Source organism: Pyxicephalus adspersus, chromosome Z (genome assembly GCF_032062135.1).
Source record: "Pyxicephalus adspersus chromosome Z, UCB_Pads_2.0, whole genome shotgun sequence".
Lineage (NCBI taxonomy): Eukaryota > Metazoa > Chordata > Amphibia > Anura > Pyxicephalidae > Pyxicephalus > Pyxicephalus adspersus.
The window spans coordinates 83907175-83922824 of NC_092871.1; the positions used below are offsets into that span (position 1 = coordinate 83907175).

The 15650-nt window shown below is 43.3% G+C and overlaps 1 protein-coding gene across 1 annotated transcript in view; it reads left to right on the plus strand.

Moving 5' to 3' along the window:
* ASTN2 (astrotactin 2) overlaps positions 1-15650 on the plus strand; it is a 188877-nt gene that overhangs the window by 164153 nt on the left and 9074 nt on the right. The window contains exons 16-17 of the mRNA XM_072430157.1: positions 9422-9687; positions 14848-14981. Coding sequence (XP_072286258.1) covers positions 9422-9687; positions 14848-14981 — 400 coding nt within the window. The remainder of the gene's footprint in view (positions 1-9421; positions 9688-14847; positions 14982-15650) is intronic.

Below are 15650 nucleotides of genomic sequence, written 5' to 3' on the forward strand. Positions count from 1 at the left end.
AGTTTGAATTTACCAATTACATACTTTGTATTTATTTTGAATTATTTTGTATTGGATTGGATACGGGAGTTTGTATTCAATCCAATACAAAATGTGTTTGCATGACTTTCAGTTTGAATTTCCCGCACACGCGCTGACGTCATCGCACTCGCCCACGTACACGCACGGAGGGAGAAGAAGCCGGCTGGCTTCTTCTTCCCGGAGAGGACACCCGACGCTGGAGGACGACGCTGGAACACGACGAAGGATGATCGCAGCGGGACCAGGTAAGTGATCGATAAACCCGAACTTTTCTCACTGTATTTTCATACAGTGAGAAAAGTTCGGGTTTATCGATAATTGTAACTTTTTGAAGCCCGTACCAAGGTTGCGCTTATCGCTCAGGTGGTTAATGAACAGGATTTTTATAGCGCCAACATTTTATGCAGGACTGTACATTAAATAGGGGTTGCAAATGATCAACAGATAAAGACAACGACACAGGAGGAGGAGAGGAACCTGCCCCAATTCACGCTGATTGATACCTGATTAGAAGGCTCATTTCAACAGTCAACATAAGATGTCCTGTCCACATACCTGTCTCTTTAAATGAAGGACAATGCAGAGCTGTATGTGGCCTAAAGGTGATAATAATATCTGCTGTCACATGGTGCTCTGGGAATCCTTTGTCGTGTATTACATAATATTAGAAAAAAAAACATTGGTTTATTAAATAAAAATGTAAAAACACAATACACTTAAAGAAATCTGTCTTCATATCATTCACTTTTCCCCATACAATCTCACATTGGACAGATTTGTATATTGCATTTCTTATTTTGAACCAGCAGATGGCATTGGAACACAAATTTTTCCATAATTGATTTCCATTCCAGGATGGTAACATAGTAAAGCGGCCAAGAAAACATTTTCTTGATAGAGGTTACTTGTTCCTTCCAAATTATGCGTGTCCCCTGATATAAATTTCAGAATAATAATAACTGAAGCAAATAGAGGAACCGGTAATTAATATATGTTTATTTATTTTGGTAATTGTTAGTAGACTGGTTTATCATTTGCATTCATTTAGGTATGAATTACGCATTCAGCAGTGATTTACTAACAAACATTACTATTTCTTTTAAACCTAAGCCACACATTCAACCTGGGGCGAAAACATTAAAGGGCCCCCCTCTCTGTGTTGACCCATGTGGGCAAAGGGGTGATCCATTAGGGGTCACATGTGGCCTTCATAAGTCCTCTTTCAACACCCATTCAGAATAGTGCAGAGATGAATTAAAATTATACTAACTGCTCCAGCATCTCATGTGCAAATACCCACCATCACTCACCATCACTGCTCCTAAGGAATTTGGTATGTCATGTGACTTCAAGTGATACATCAAGGAGCAGAACAGAGATAAGGAAGACCTTATGCTGGAGGAGGTAATACACTTGTAACTCCTCCAAGCACACACAACTAGCGATGGGCGAGCAAGATTATTAAGTTCGATCTTGGAGCGAATTGGGCCATTCTCGCTTACCAAACATTTAGGCGAGAACGGCCTTGTGATTCGCCATGAGGTCTTGTTCTCGCCGAACAAAGGGAAATGAAGGGGGCGGGAACACCCACTTTTTCCAGTGGGGATGGTGCAGCTGGGAGTGAAACATTTGCTCCCAGGATTCACGGCAAGGCCCAGCAGCATCAATCAGCAGAGATCTCAGAAAAGGTATATATACAGGGAAGGAGGAAGGCGTTAGTCACTCCATCTTGTGTTCTGTGTGAGGAAAAGAAGCAGGGAGAGACATGTATTGTGTCAGGAACAGGTTAGGAGCCTTCTCTATACCTTGAAATATACAGATTGTGCAGTTTTCCTTGCTACTTATTCAAAAACGCAAAAACATTTCTGTGCTACTCTACAAAAAGAGATATCTCAGTCTGATACCTCAATACCGCAATCTATCACAAAAGCCAGTGCATTGTGACAGGGCAGGTTAGGAGCTTCCAGTATATCTTGAAATATACAGGTTGTGCAGTTAAAGTTGCTACCTCTTGCTGTTTTTCAAAAAAGGCAGAAACATTTCTATCCTACTGTACAAAAAACACGCACACGTTTCAGTCTGATACCTCTTGCAAGCCATCCAAAAAGCCAGAAAACTTTCTGTATTTCTCTAAAAAAATACAGATATTTACTTCTGATAGCACTTGTTATATATCTACAAAGCCAGAAAAAAAAAATCTGTATTTCTCCCAAAAAGAAATACACATATTTAAATCTGATAGCACTTGTTATATATCCACTATCCAAAAGGCCAGAAAATGTTCTACATTTCTCCCACAAAACACAGATATTTAGCTGTTATAGCATTTGCTATATATCCACAAAGCCTGAAAAATTTCTGCATTTAAATACAGATATTTAAATCTGTTAACACTTGTTATCTATCCAAAAGGGAAGAACAAATTCTATATTTCTCTCTAAAAAAAATACAGATATTTAATTCTGATACCACTTGCTACCAAAAAAACCATTTGGTACAGTAACATTTTTTCCCGACTAAGTAAAAGATGAGCGGTAGTCGCAGGTGAAGGCATAACGTTGGGCACCCGGCCGCATCTGGCAGGGGGCATACTCCCCGGGAGTACCCAGTACGCTAGTAGATTTATTGAGAGGGCGGAATACAGCCACGTCATGTGGAGAGTATTGTGAACTGGGTCTCAGGGGCCCCAAGTGCAGCAGGCTCTTCTCCTGCAGCAGCAGGAGCAACCAGCACAGCCATGACAGGAGCAAAGACAGGATGTTGCTAATGTGCCTGTACCTCCCAATGACTCTCCCTTGTTGTTTGACGAACAGCCTGAGGATCTGTCATTGTGAATTTCAGAGCAGGAGGCAGACTTTGAGACCCTTGGAGAGTATGGTCAGGACTTGGTGGGCGAGGGTTCTGCATCAGTTGTCGCATTTGCAGAGGTTGGCTTAGATGAAAATGAGGATGATGATGAATGTGATGTTACCTGGGAACCACCGGTGTGTGTAAGGGCTAGCAGCAGTTCCGAAACAGATGTAGAGGAAAGGCAGCAGCAACAGACTGGGGATGGAAGGGGCCGCAATTTGCCTCATGTGAGTACCAAAGAACACACAGATGTGTGGGCACAAGAATGGGAACAGTCAGAGACGATGTGACCATGGGGGAGGTTGAGCTGGAGCAGACGCAGGGCACCCAGCAGACACAGAGGCAGGCAAAGAAAAAGAGCAGCAGAGTGGTTGCACGCACCTCTCCAGTGTGGTCCTTTTTCACGCTGAAAGATGATCTTGTGCCAAAGGCAGATTCCCAGAGGTCAGGCGAGATTACATTTGGGTACAACATCCCTGCTTTCCCACATGCGCAAGAACCACAAACCAAAGTGGGAGCAGTACTTGCGTTCTCTTGAAGGAGGTACAACCACATCATTGTCTCTTCTTCCACCTCCATTGACTCCTTCTCCACCTCCAACTGTCATTGCTACTATGTCTTAGGAGGTTAGTGACAGCCAGACTTTAAGCTGCGAGGAAGTATCAGCTTCTGGCTGCAGGTTTCGTGGCGTCAGACGACGTTTGTCGATGAAAGATGGGTACTCCAGTGACCCATTCAGCTCCCCTAGCTCCCAGTCCCTTCAGCCCACTCTACCGGAGTTCTGCACAAGGCATTAGGCTTTAGGCCCAACCAACAAAAGAGTCATCAAACTCAATTCACGTCTAGCCAAACTATTGGCCTTGCAGATACTGCCGTACAGCATTGTGGACTCCCTTCCGTGACCTGATGGCCTGTGCTGAGCGTCGCTGGAATATAACAAGCAGGCATTACTTCTCCCGCACAGCTGTTCCCAGTTTACATGCACATGTAATGGGTAACCTCTCCCTGGCATTGGCATTCTTGGCATCTAGTCAAATCCACGTCACCGCGGACAGCTGGAGAACCAGGCACGGAGTGAGAGGCTACCTGTCCTTCACCGCTCACTGGGTGGGCCACCCCAGTCCTCTCTCTCCTCCTTCATTCCTTTTACCGGCAAACCCTCTCTTTTCGACACTCCTCCTGAAAGACCAGCAGCAGAGGACACTGTGGTTAAGAGGGCATGGTACTACGGCTCCCTCAAGCACACGCATTGCCAGGCAGTTCCGAAACTGGTGTCCTTGGGGGAAAAAAGTCACACCACCAGAGGACTCTTAACTGCTTTGCACAGAGAGGCTGAGGCTTGGCTGGTGCCCTCCTGGCTCACAACAGGCAAGGTAGTGTGCGAGAACGGGCCCAACCTTGTGACCACGCTGCACATGGGCCACATAACACATGTGCCCTGCTATGCGCACGTACTGAACATGGCGGTGCCTCCGCACTTATCCAGGACTCCAGGATATACTGAGACAGGCTCGCTCTATCTGCAACTATGTACGCTGATCCCCCTACTCCCGCCCTTGCGCAAGATCCAGTGCCAACAGAGGTTTCCACCGCATTGACTGATTTGTGACACTATGACTAGATGGAACTCCACCCTGCACATGCTCCAGTGTCTGTCCATCTGACTATCCATCTGACAAAGCTATCCATCTGACATTACTTGGTCAGCGTAGTGCATGGAGGAAGTGGGGTCCTTGGTACAGCCACACAACTATTTCTAAGGTATTTTACCAGTGACCAGTGGCTTCAGATGAATACGCTGTGCAAGGTACTGGCCTCTTTGAGCAGGCCACAAACGCTGTGAGTCGGGAGCAGTCAGGCTAGAACGATGTCATACAACAATGTCAGGTGGCGATGTGAGAGGAGGGGAAGAAATGGGGGAGGAGGATGAGGGTGATTTTACACTCCAAAGCGCAGCCAGCATCAGGAGGAGCAAGATGAGGAGGAAGATGAATATGATGATGATGATGAGGGAGACCATGTTGGGGCTGCTAGACAGGACCAATCCAACCCACATTTGTGCTGTCACGCCCCAGGCATTATGCAGGCGATGGAACAACAGGAACTGCTGCAGCTTGAAGAGGAGGAGGCGGGGGATGAGGAGGAAGATATTTTGGTGCCTACTGAGGGACAGGAGGAGGGAGAGGTCAGGGAACCCCTCTTTCATATGTGTGTCCACATGTTGTGATGCCTACAGGGGGACCCCCGCATTTGCAGCATCAAAAACCGCTACAAAGACAAAATGTCACAGTTTCTACCCAACCGGAAGCAAGAGAAAGAAAAGGTGGCCCGTCTGAGCAGAATACTATGCGACCGGCTGTGTAAGAAGTTCCGCGCACCACATTCCAGACGGGGACAGCATCAGCAGTAGTGGCAGCAGGCTGCACACATCCAAAAGTGTAGCCAAGACAGGGGGGATTTTCTGGATGCCTGGAGAAACCTGATGCAGCCACCTCAAACAAGTGAAGTGCAGGGGCATAACCTTTGGGAGCGGGCATGGTGCATGGTTACATTTGCTCTTTTCTGGCTGTTGGTGGTGGTGTTGGCGACAGTAGTTATGAAGAGTATGCCTGTCTTGACAGTAGTGACGCCAATAATTTTTGGGTCAGCAGGCTTGAAATCTGCCTGCAGTTGGCATAGTATGCCATCAATCTTCTTTCGTGCCGGGCATCCAGTGTTCTGTCCGAAAGAACCTCCAGTGCCACTGGCGGAGTGGTCAGCTGCGGACAACTGATCATGACTGTCGCCGGAAAATGTCAATTGCCTCACCTTTTTGAAAATGAACGAAAGGTGGGTTGCTAACAACTATTATATCCCCACTGCAGATGTCACTGATTGACTGACACAAGAACCCACTAGGCCAACCAAGATGCCTCTGTGAACCCACACTGCTCCTGTGCTGAGTCTGTGGCTGCCTATCAGCAAACATTCTGTCAGCTGAGCCTGCCTCGGTTGAATTTTTCCGCTAGTTATCACAACATCCAGGGGTGGCATTCTTCGCCAGTGTCATGCCTGCCATTGGGTCACCTAGCAATTTACTTTACATTTCTGCTGCTTCCACGAGGCCAACAAACTGCAGATGAAAACCCCCAGTACTGCCAAACTGATAGATACCATTGCCTTTGTCTAATGTTTCAGCTAAGTAATGTAAGATTGAGGGATGTCATCCACTTCATGATGCAAATTAGCAATATCGTCTACCTTCCTAACGTTTCTGGCACCACAGTCCACAGCAACAGTGATGGCACACAAAACATCTTGGTCTGGTCCTTAATCACAAATTTCCAATATTTGCATTACCCACTTCAAGTTGGCATTGACGATGCACTACACCCAGCTCTAGATGCCAGTTACCAATGCCGTTCATGCTCCGTCTCAGGGCCCACCACCTCCTCCTGATGCTGTTGCAGCTGCTGCCTGCCCAGTTCCCAGCTCTATGTTAGTTACTAATGCCGTCCACACTCTGTTTCAAGGCCTACTGCCTCCTCCCCATGCTGTTACTGGTGCCTGCCCAGTACCCAGTTCTAGATACCAGTTACTTATGCCGTCCACACTCCGTTCCAGGGCCTACTGCCTCCTCCTCATTCTGTTACTGCTGCTGCCTGCCCAGTACCTAGCTTTAAATCCCAGTTACTAATGCCGTCCACACTCCGTCCAAGGGCCTGCCCCCTCCTCTTCATGCTCTTACTGCTGCTGCCTGCCAAGTACCCAGCTCTAGATACCAGTTACCAATGCCGTCCACGCTCTGTCTCAGGGCCCACTACCTCCTCCTCCTGCTGTTACTGCTGCCTGCCCGGTAGCCAGTTCTAGATGTCAGTTACCAATGCTGTCCATGCCGCATTTTACAAAGTTACAGCTAGCAGATAGGAAAAGGCAGTCCCCTATACAGCAAAGTCTCCAATAGCTACAGCTTCCACACTGTCCATATAGGTGATGGCCCAAACCTCTAATGCCATCCTTGCTCCATCTCAGGGCCCTCCGCCTCCTCCTCCTGCTGTTGCTGCTGCTGCCGCCACCTGCCCAGTACCCAGTTCTAGATGCCAGTTGTCAATGCTGTCCATGCTCCATCTCAGGGCCCACCACCTCCTTCTCCTGCTGTTACTGCTGCCGCCTGCCCAGTACCCAGCTCTATATGCCAGTTACCAGTGCCGTCCATGCCGCATTTTACAAAGTTACAGCTAGCAGATAGGAAAAGGCAGTCCCCCTACACAGCAATGTTTTCAATAGCTACAGTTTCTACACTGTATATAGGTGAAGGCCTCAACCTTTATTGACGTCCTTGCTCCATCTCAGGGCCTCCTCCTCATGCTGTTACTGCTGCTGCCTGCCCAGTACCAAGCTCTAGATGCCAGTTACTAATGTTGTACTTACTTCGTCTTAGGGCCCACTGCCTCCTCCTCATGCTTGTACTGCTGCTGCCTGCCCAGTACCCAGCTCTAGATGCCACTTACCAATGCCGTTCACACTCCGTCCCAGGGCCTACCGCCTCCTCCTCATGCTGTTACTGCTGCTGCCTGCCCTGTACCCAGCTCTAGATGCCACTTACCAATGCTGCCCACACTCTGTCTCAAAGCCCACCGCCTACTTTCCCTGCTGTTGCCTCTGCCGCTTGCCCTGTAACCAGCTCTAGATGCCAGTTACCAATGCTGTCCATGCTCTGTCTCAGGGCCCACTGCCTCCTCCTCCTCACTTCTGGGTGGCATTGATGATACACTACACCCAGCTCTCCATGACTCTTACTAATGCAGTCTTCCTGGCGACAGCTGACCAGAGACCACACATCCCACCCACACCCACGCTCCCTCTCTGATCCTCCATCCTTTTGCCTAATGTCACCGCACTACTTGTCCACAACTTTATGGTGTCATTCCTAACACATCCAACAAATATTGCTGCTATGTAAATTCAATAGGAGTGCGTACATTAAATAGCAATGTGTTTTCCTGCTGTTTTGAGGGCAGAGACTGTTGTTAGTGGGTTGAGTTCACCCTTTCTGAATGTCCTAATGTTTATGCTGCCTTCTGGACGCTGTCAATCACGCAAAAATCCTATTTTCCTGCTGTCGTTTTGCCTTCCATTTTCTGGAAAACCAAAAGGTCTTTTGGAATTTTTGTATTTTTTTCCTTGTTATCATTGTTCTCCTACACTTACCTAGAAAATTTGGTGGTTCTAACATGTATAGGGGCTTTGCTAATATTGTTTAAAGTCGCCCCATTGACTTTTTTAGAATTCGCAAAATCGATTCGCCGAAATATTGTAAACCCACCAGAAGTTCGAGGAAATTTTCACAAGACTGTCAGAGGCTTTCTCGCTTATCTCTACACAAAACACCTTCCTATAGTATTTCAGAAAGCCATTCTATCCTACCATTTTTGACCATCCAAAACATTGTTTAAAAATTCCAACAGGAGTACAAACATAGGGTTGTGGGACCTGGTGCCATTTGTGGTCAAGCTAAAGCTGCTCAGGCAACAGCAAAGGCAGATATAAGGTTGAAACAGCCTTTGAAGCAGCCTTTGGCTTCCTTCTACCAGAAACCCTGGATTTGGATATCCAAACAGGCAAAGACAACCCTGAAACTTAGATTTGGCTTGGGACATCCAAACTTTGTGTCAACCTAACATCATTCGAGTTGATGGATCAACTCCAGTAAGAATAAACATGTCCTGGTAAAGCCCTTTACCTTTAACATTACTTTTCATAGTAATGTTATCAGAATTGGCCATAGCTTGGTTCTTGTGCTATTCAGCTGAACGTGGTCTTGGACTTGGAAGTTGTAGATTCTAAATGTCCCGAATCCCATCATCATTGACGTCAATAGAGAAGATTTCTGGTGGTTCTTTCCGATGGCTACAGCAGCCAAATGCAACAAAATGGCATTAGAAGAGCACCAAATGGACTTGGACTAAAACTTGGACTAAACAGTGTTCTCCCCAGAATTTTTTTTAAGCTGAGTTGGAATAAGCTGGAGTGGTGGCCCTTGTATTGTGACCCAAAAGCCAGCTATGTTGTTGCTGTATGTGCCAGGTGGTGCACCTGGCTAAAAGGGGCTGCAGAAAACACTGATATATAATCTAGTACAATGAAGTTAATTGACAGCAGAACTCGATGATGGCCAATGATGGGAATGACCACTAGACAATGCAACTAACACTACATAAACCTGGCCTGCAGAAAGTTCCAAATACCCTAATGCCTCACAGTAATGCTAAGCTTTTAGCTTCTTGGGGAACCAAACCAAATGACCAAAATCCTGGTCATATTTGACTTCAAACTACCCACAAGTATGTTATTAGACTTTTGGAAGAAACCAAAGCTTCTAGAGGAACATTTGCATTTTTTAAGCTGCTAGAGGGAATTGAATCCAAACCCCCGCCAGTACAAGGCAATCAAGCTGTCCATTGTTGCGTAACAGCAGCACGTTGCTTTTGTGTATTGATAATAATTGTCTTACATTGTGTTATGAATTATTGATCAACAATTCTATTCTTTTTCTTCATTTCATGTGTAGAAACAACTGAACTGGGCAGCAAGAAGGAACTTAAGTCCATGCCATTCATCACTTACCTCTCAGGGTTGCTGACTGCTCAAATGCTGTCTGATGACCAACTTATTATGGGAGTAGAAATCCACTGTGAAGAGAAGGGCCGCTGCCCAGCAAGCTGCCACTTGTGTAGGCGAGCTGGCAAGGAACAAGTCAGCCCCATCCCAGTTCTCTTGGAAATTAACCGGATCACGCCACTGTATAATTTGATTCAGGATAATGCTACGCGAGAGGTAAATATGCCTTATTATCTTTATCATCCACTCCGTATTATGCATATAATTTGTGATTTTTACAGCAGCTTCAAAACCAAAGATAAAGATTGATATTTAAATGTGTTATAGCTGAACTCTGGGTGAACTTTTTCATAAAGATACGAAATGCATATAGGAGAGGTATATTCCTCTTCATACAGTTGGGTTTATGACACCACCATAATGGAATTATTTGGGATCTACTCTCCACCCTCGTCCTTCTAACTGGAAAGTTAGAGAACAGCTGCACACTGCTGAAGACATCCCTCTACTTTCTTCTCCTATAGCATGTCCTTGCCTTGTTCCACGTCTAACTGGCTCCAATTGCTTTCCAAATCTCTCTTGGTTTAGGCTCTACTATAGAAAGTGTTGAGGAAGCTAAGTCCAATTCAGGTATATTAGTCACATATAGAATTAGTAATAAACACAAACCTGCAATTTATGACATATAGGGCCTGATTTTGAAAGTTCTCCAAGGCTTGAGAAGATAGACTACAATTGAAGAACCTGGGTGATCCAGCAAACCTGGAATGGATCCGGTTCAGATTTTAAAAGGATTGACACTTAATATCAAATTATTCTTTTATAATCCATTCCAGGATTGGTGGGTCACCCAGATTCTCCCATGATAGTTTTATCTCTAGTCTTGGAGAACTAAATAAATAAATCAGGCCCATGTGATGCAAGCCCCAGATGACCCAGATAGCAATAGCGGACCACGCATACCCAATTTTTGCAAGATGAAAAAGCTTGGGAGGGACAGAGTGTTGTACAGGAACACAACTGAATTCTTGACTTATATGGCCCCTAGAATTTGGCAGGAAAAAAAAATAATTTTTTTCCAAAAATAAATTTAGGTTTATTGATAGGCAAAAAGAATAAAAACAACATTGAAAGTACAATTACAAAGTAGCATGTGGAAAGAGATGCAATATTTGAATATTAGACATCAAACAGATAGAGAATCTTTTCCTCTTAACTTTTAAAACAAAGATATAGGTATATAAGCAAGGCATTTAGGGTATATCTATATTGTTTGCAGAGTTAACAGATAACATGAAAATAAAAGCATCACAGAGCAAAAATAAATTAACAAACATCTTAATGGAACCTGAGTGAAATTAGACTTTGTGTGGAAAAAAGAATAATGTATGCAAAGGTAGTTGCACTTCCTGGGTATGGTATTGGTCATACCTAACCATTAGTAAAGAAAGGGTATTTGGGAGATAACGGGATAAAGTAAACATGAGAAAATATGTTGGTATGTATGTGTGTTATGGAAATGTATCCAACATATTGAGCCTGATTTATTAAAGTTCTCCAAGGCTGGAGAGAATACACTTTCATCAGTGAAGCTGTGTGATCCAGCAAATCTGGAATAGATTTCTTCAATGTCATTTGCTATTTGTTAGCAAATGCTTTGAATCCTGGACCAGACCCATCCCAGGTTTGCTGGATCACCCAGCTTCACTGATGAAAGTGTATTCACTCCAGCCTTGGAGAGCTTTAATAAATCACGGCCAGTAGTGTGTCATACCATCTTTTGAGGAATGATTAAGTTCTTCCATCTCCTCTATCTTATCTATCTTTGTCAGCCAATTTTTAATAGAAGGTGTATGTGATGATTTCCATCTCAATGGAATCATCAGCTTGGCCTCATTTAGAATATGGAAGAGCAGTGCTTTTTTATACTTGTTAGGTTGGGAGACTTTATGATGCAAAAGGATCTGTGTAGGGGTAAACTGTTGTTTTTCACCTGTGATGACCAGGATGAGATCCCGCACTTCCTTCTAGAACTTTTGAATTTTAGGACAGTCGCACCATATATGTAAAAATAAGCCAACTTCTGCACCACAGTGCCAGCAGGTTGTATCACAGTTGGGATTGAGTTTATTATTTGTTGTAAGAAATCCATACCACCTTTTATTATCTTAAAATTGTTTTCCTGAATTTTTACATTTTGAGAATCCTTTACAGTCAGCAAGTTGATGTTTTCCCAGTCTTGGTCTGTAAGTTGAATATTTAAATCGTTCTCCCATTTGTTCTCTATATGGGATTGACTAAACCCTAGAGGATTGGCTAGTTCCTTATAAATTGTAGATATGATGTGTCTAACTAATGAAGGTGATAAGCAGTTTTTCAAAACCGGTGGTGCATCTGCAAACCATTGGTCTCGTTTTGGAGCTATTAAGAAAATGTTGCACATGGAAATATGCCCACCATGGGAATGATGAGTTTTCTGTTTTGTCACTCAGGGACTGGCGGTTTTGGAAATTGTTTCTGTTAAAAATTTAATGCTGCAAAACCCCACGTTTTACTTTTTGTGTCAGCCATGAGGTCAAAACTCAATGGAAGTTTGAAAATTACGGTCCTAGGGAGTTGTCCCTGGGACAGGCATCTTCATTGTAAGATTTCTCCTTACCTTTTGTTCTAGTATAAACTGTAAAATTTTGGGGTTTCTGTCCCTTTGAGAATGGTGACTGGTTAAAGTGATTTGTGTATAAATGGGATATGGTATATCCCTTTGATGAAAGAAATTAAGGTAAAAAAGTGAAACAAAATCAAATAAAAATAAAAAAAAAAACTCAATTACACATGCCCCACCACACATTCCTATGAATGCAAACTTCATAAAAAAATTGTGTCATCTCTAAACTAATGAGCTGTAAAGGCTTTTTAAGTATTGACTTTGGATGCTTTGGAATATTGAATTTGTTTGATTGTTTTATGGGTACATTCAGTTTTATGGCTTCATGTGTGGTATCTACCTCTCAACACAATCTCATCTTTGAGTTATTGAAATGATTAAGGGTATTGTGTGCTTGGGTTCTTGGGTCATTACTTGTTACATGTGGGCAGAAACACTTGAAATGGATAAAATTGGGACTTAAAGTAGAAAGAGCTAGCCAATGGCAGATCCAAAACATTTAAAAATCCAAGCCCTGACTCAACTCACCATCATTCACTTGAGGAATTTTTATGTAAAAAACTTGGAGTAAACATATATAGAACCCATAAAAAGTACATTTTTTTGCAAAAAGTTTTTATCCTGAAACAATAACATATTCTAGAGAAAGGCAAAAAACTCCTCTTTTAGACCAGTAAAATACAACTATTCATCCATATTATTGTGAATGTTTAAATGTAAACACTCAGCTCCCTGATTTTATAAATATCTTAAATAATTCTAATCAGTCACATATCACCCTTTGTTCTCAGAATGCAATCTTCTCGATTGAGCATAATAAATCCAGCTGACTCAATATTCTTCTTAATATTCCTCTTCTTGCTTATGGTGCCTGGGTGAATATTTGGGAAGGAAAAGCTCTCGGATCAACTCTTTATATTTTCTACATAAGGTAGCAGAGGTATCCTCTAGTCATGAGAACTTTAGGTTGGACTCACATATATGCTTTGAGTGTATGAGATCTATGATGCTTTGCATTTTAATGCCATTCTTTTTAAATGGCACCCTATCATGCGTTACTGTGTCACATCAATTGTCATTCACAGGGTGTAGATGTAAAGTATTTGTAGTTTTGGGTGTGGGATTTTGAAAAAAGTAGTAGTGTCTTGGCAGCTAATTTAGAACCGTACAATGCTTTCAATTGATTACATTTGTTTGCCAGATTGGTGAACCGGTGACCCAAGTTCCAGAAATCTTGAACCTTATTACTCTTAGTTAAAGTGATAAAGAATAATGAATCCATAAGAGTTCTCATAACCTCAGAAAATCAAACAAGCCAGATAACACTCACCTGGTACCGCCTAGTTATCCCTCCATATTATCAAGTTCTGTATCTCAGAATGATATATTCACAGAATTTAGAAAAAAAGAACACTCTAGGATGTGCAGCAGTTCATTTTAATAATTACAATGAAATTAAAATAAAATTCATGTACAGAACATAACATGTTACAAGCCTAATGCAAGTTCATAAGGGGTTCCTACCACGGTGCCATAATGTTTTAGCAATGCTTTACCCACTCAAAGGTGCCAGAGGGGAAATCAGGCAAGATATACCCTAAAGCTTGCTGACAAAGTAGATGAGTGTAATAACTAGCACAATAATGTAGGGCTTAATATGCTGCTTTTATTACTGACGTGTTTCAGGTACACAATCTAAAGCGTTCAAGCTTTTATTGCTTTTTTTTTAGTTTTTATAGGATTCCATGTTAGACCTTGGCTTGTGGCTAACCAAAAAACCTTCTAGAATTGGACTTGATGCTAACTGATAATGCTGATAATTGTACAGTGACTGTTTTTGTTATGCAACCGGGTGTGGACCCACTGTGCCACTGACTGGGTATACTCCAGAGGGGCGTGACTAAGCCGCTACCAGGTCTTCGCTAGAGCCTCTGATGGTGAGGATAGGCTTGGGCTGCGGGGTAACTGCCAGGTGCCACTCCAAAGCAATCCCCAGGCCACTGGCAGCTGACCACAGGAGTCAGGAAACCCGGTGCAAGCACCGAGGGGCTTGCGTGGCCAAGAAGTCCAGAAACAAGGATCCAAGATCAGGGTCAGGCGGCAATCAGGCAAAGTCCAAAACGTAATCCGAGGTCAGGTTCAGGCAGCAATCAGGCAAAGTCCAAAAACGTAATCCCAGGTCAGGGTCAGGCAGCAAACAGGCAGAGTCCAAAAACTTAAGCAAGGTCCGGTACACAGCAAAGCAAAACAGAGAAAACACCTTAGCACTGAGAGTTACACAGGGTAAACCAGAGATTGCTCAGGCAACTTCCTGTAGTAGGAGGTGCCTTTAAATACCTGCAGGAAACCAGCCATAGGCTGTAGAAAACAGAAGGCCTGTATGTGTGTGTTACCTCATAGATTAGGAGAGACACACTCATGCCAGCTCAACACCAGAGCAAGTCTCAGCATGAAGGAAACTCAGGCATGGAACACAGGTAGTGGGTTACCTGAAAGATAGGACCCGGCGTCCGTGCCTGCAATTGGGAGCAGCGGTGCCGGCACGACCTGCAGTGCTAACAGTTTTATAAATATGGCTCCATGTCAATTAGTTTTACCACCTGCTGCTATCTTTTACATTGGTCTGTCAACTTTAAATGCATATTTTTGATCAAAATGTATTTATTATGAATGTACTGACACAATATATGATGATGTTTTTCACCCCCCAGGTATTTAAAAATGCATTCATGAGTTTATACTGGTGTTCTGGGAAGGGAGAAGTCATTGAAGATTGGTGCCGATGTGATCTTACCGCCTTTGATGAGAATGGATTGCCCAACTGCAGTCCCCTTCCTCCACCTGTGTAAGGAACTCTTACTAAATTGTCAAAGTTAATTTGGAAACCATGTTGCAATCTTACAAGATCTGATCACAGATACATATTATTGTTAGAGATGATTGTTTGACTTAAGTCTCAGAAGGGGGGTGGTAACAGTTGTTTCCAGGTGATTTCCAATGGCTTGCATCTTGCCAGATGCTCGGCAGCCTCAACCGCCAAGCTGGTTTTTAATGTTTGACAGCAAACAGTAGCAGGGGGTCCCTCATACATTCACTATGGGTGCCCACAGGTGAGATTCTACATGATGTAAGGTACAAGGACATGTACTGTCAACTGTGTGGGAATGCTAAAAAAAAAAGTTTTGTATCAACTTCACTATGTTCCAAGGTTATAGTATGAAAATTCTTCAAGAACAAAAGTTCAGGTTTTTTATGTAATATATTTACTGATGGTTATGTGAAGTTTGGTTAGCAAGTTATCATTTTTAATTAAAAATAAGTCATACTCTGCTTACAAAAAGAAGAGTCTCATTAAATGATTTGACATTTACCTATTCCATCTGTATTCTGCGCCTTCCTTTTTCCACACCCTGCCCTTTACGTTATAATATCTTCCGCTTGATTTAAATAAAGGATTTCATATTTCCAGCTCATCTTTTTTTTCCTTAATCGGTAGTGTTCATTAAACTTTGCT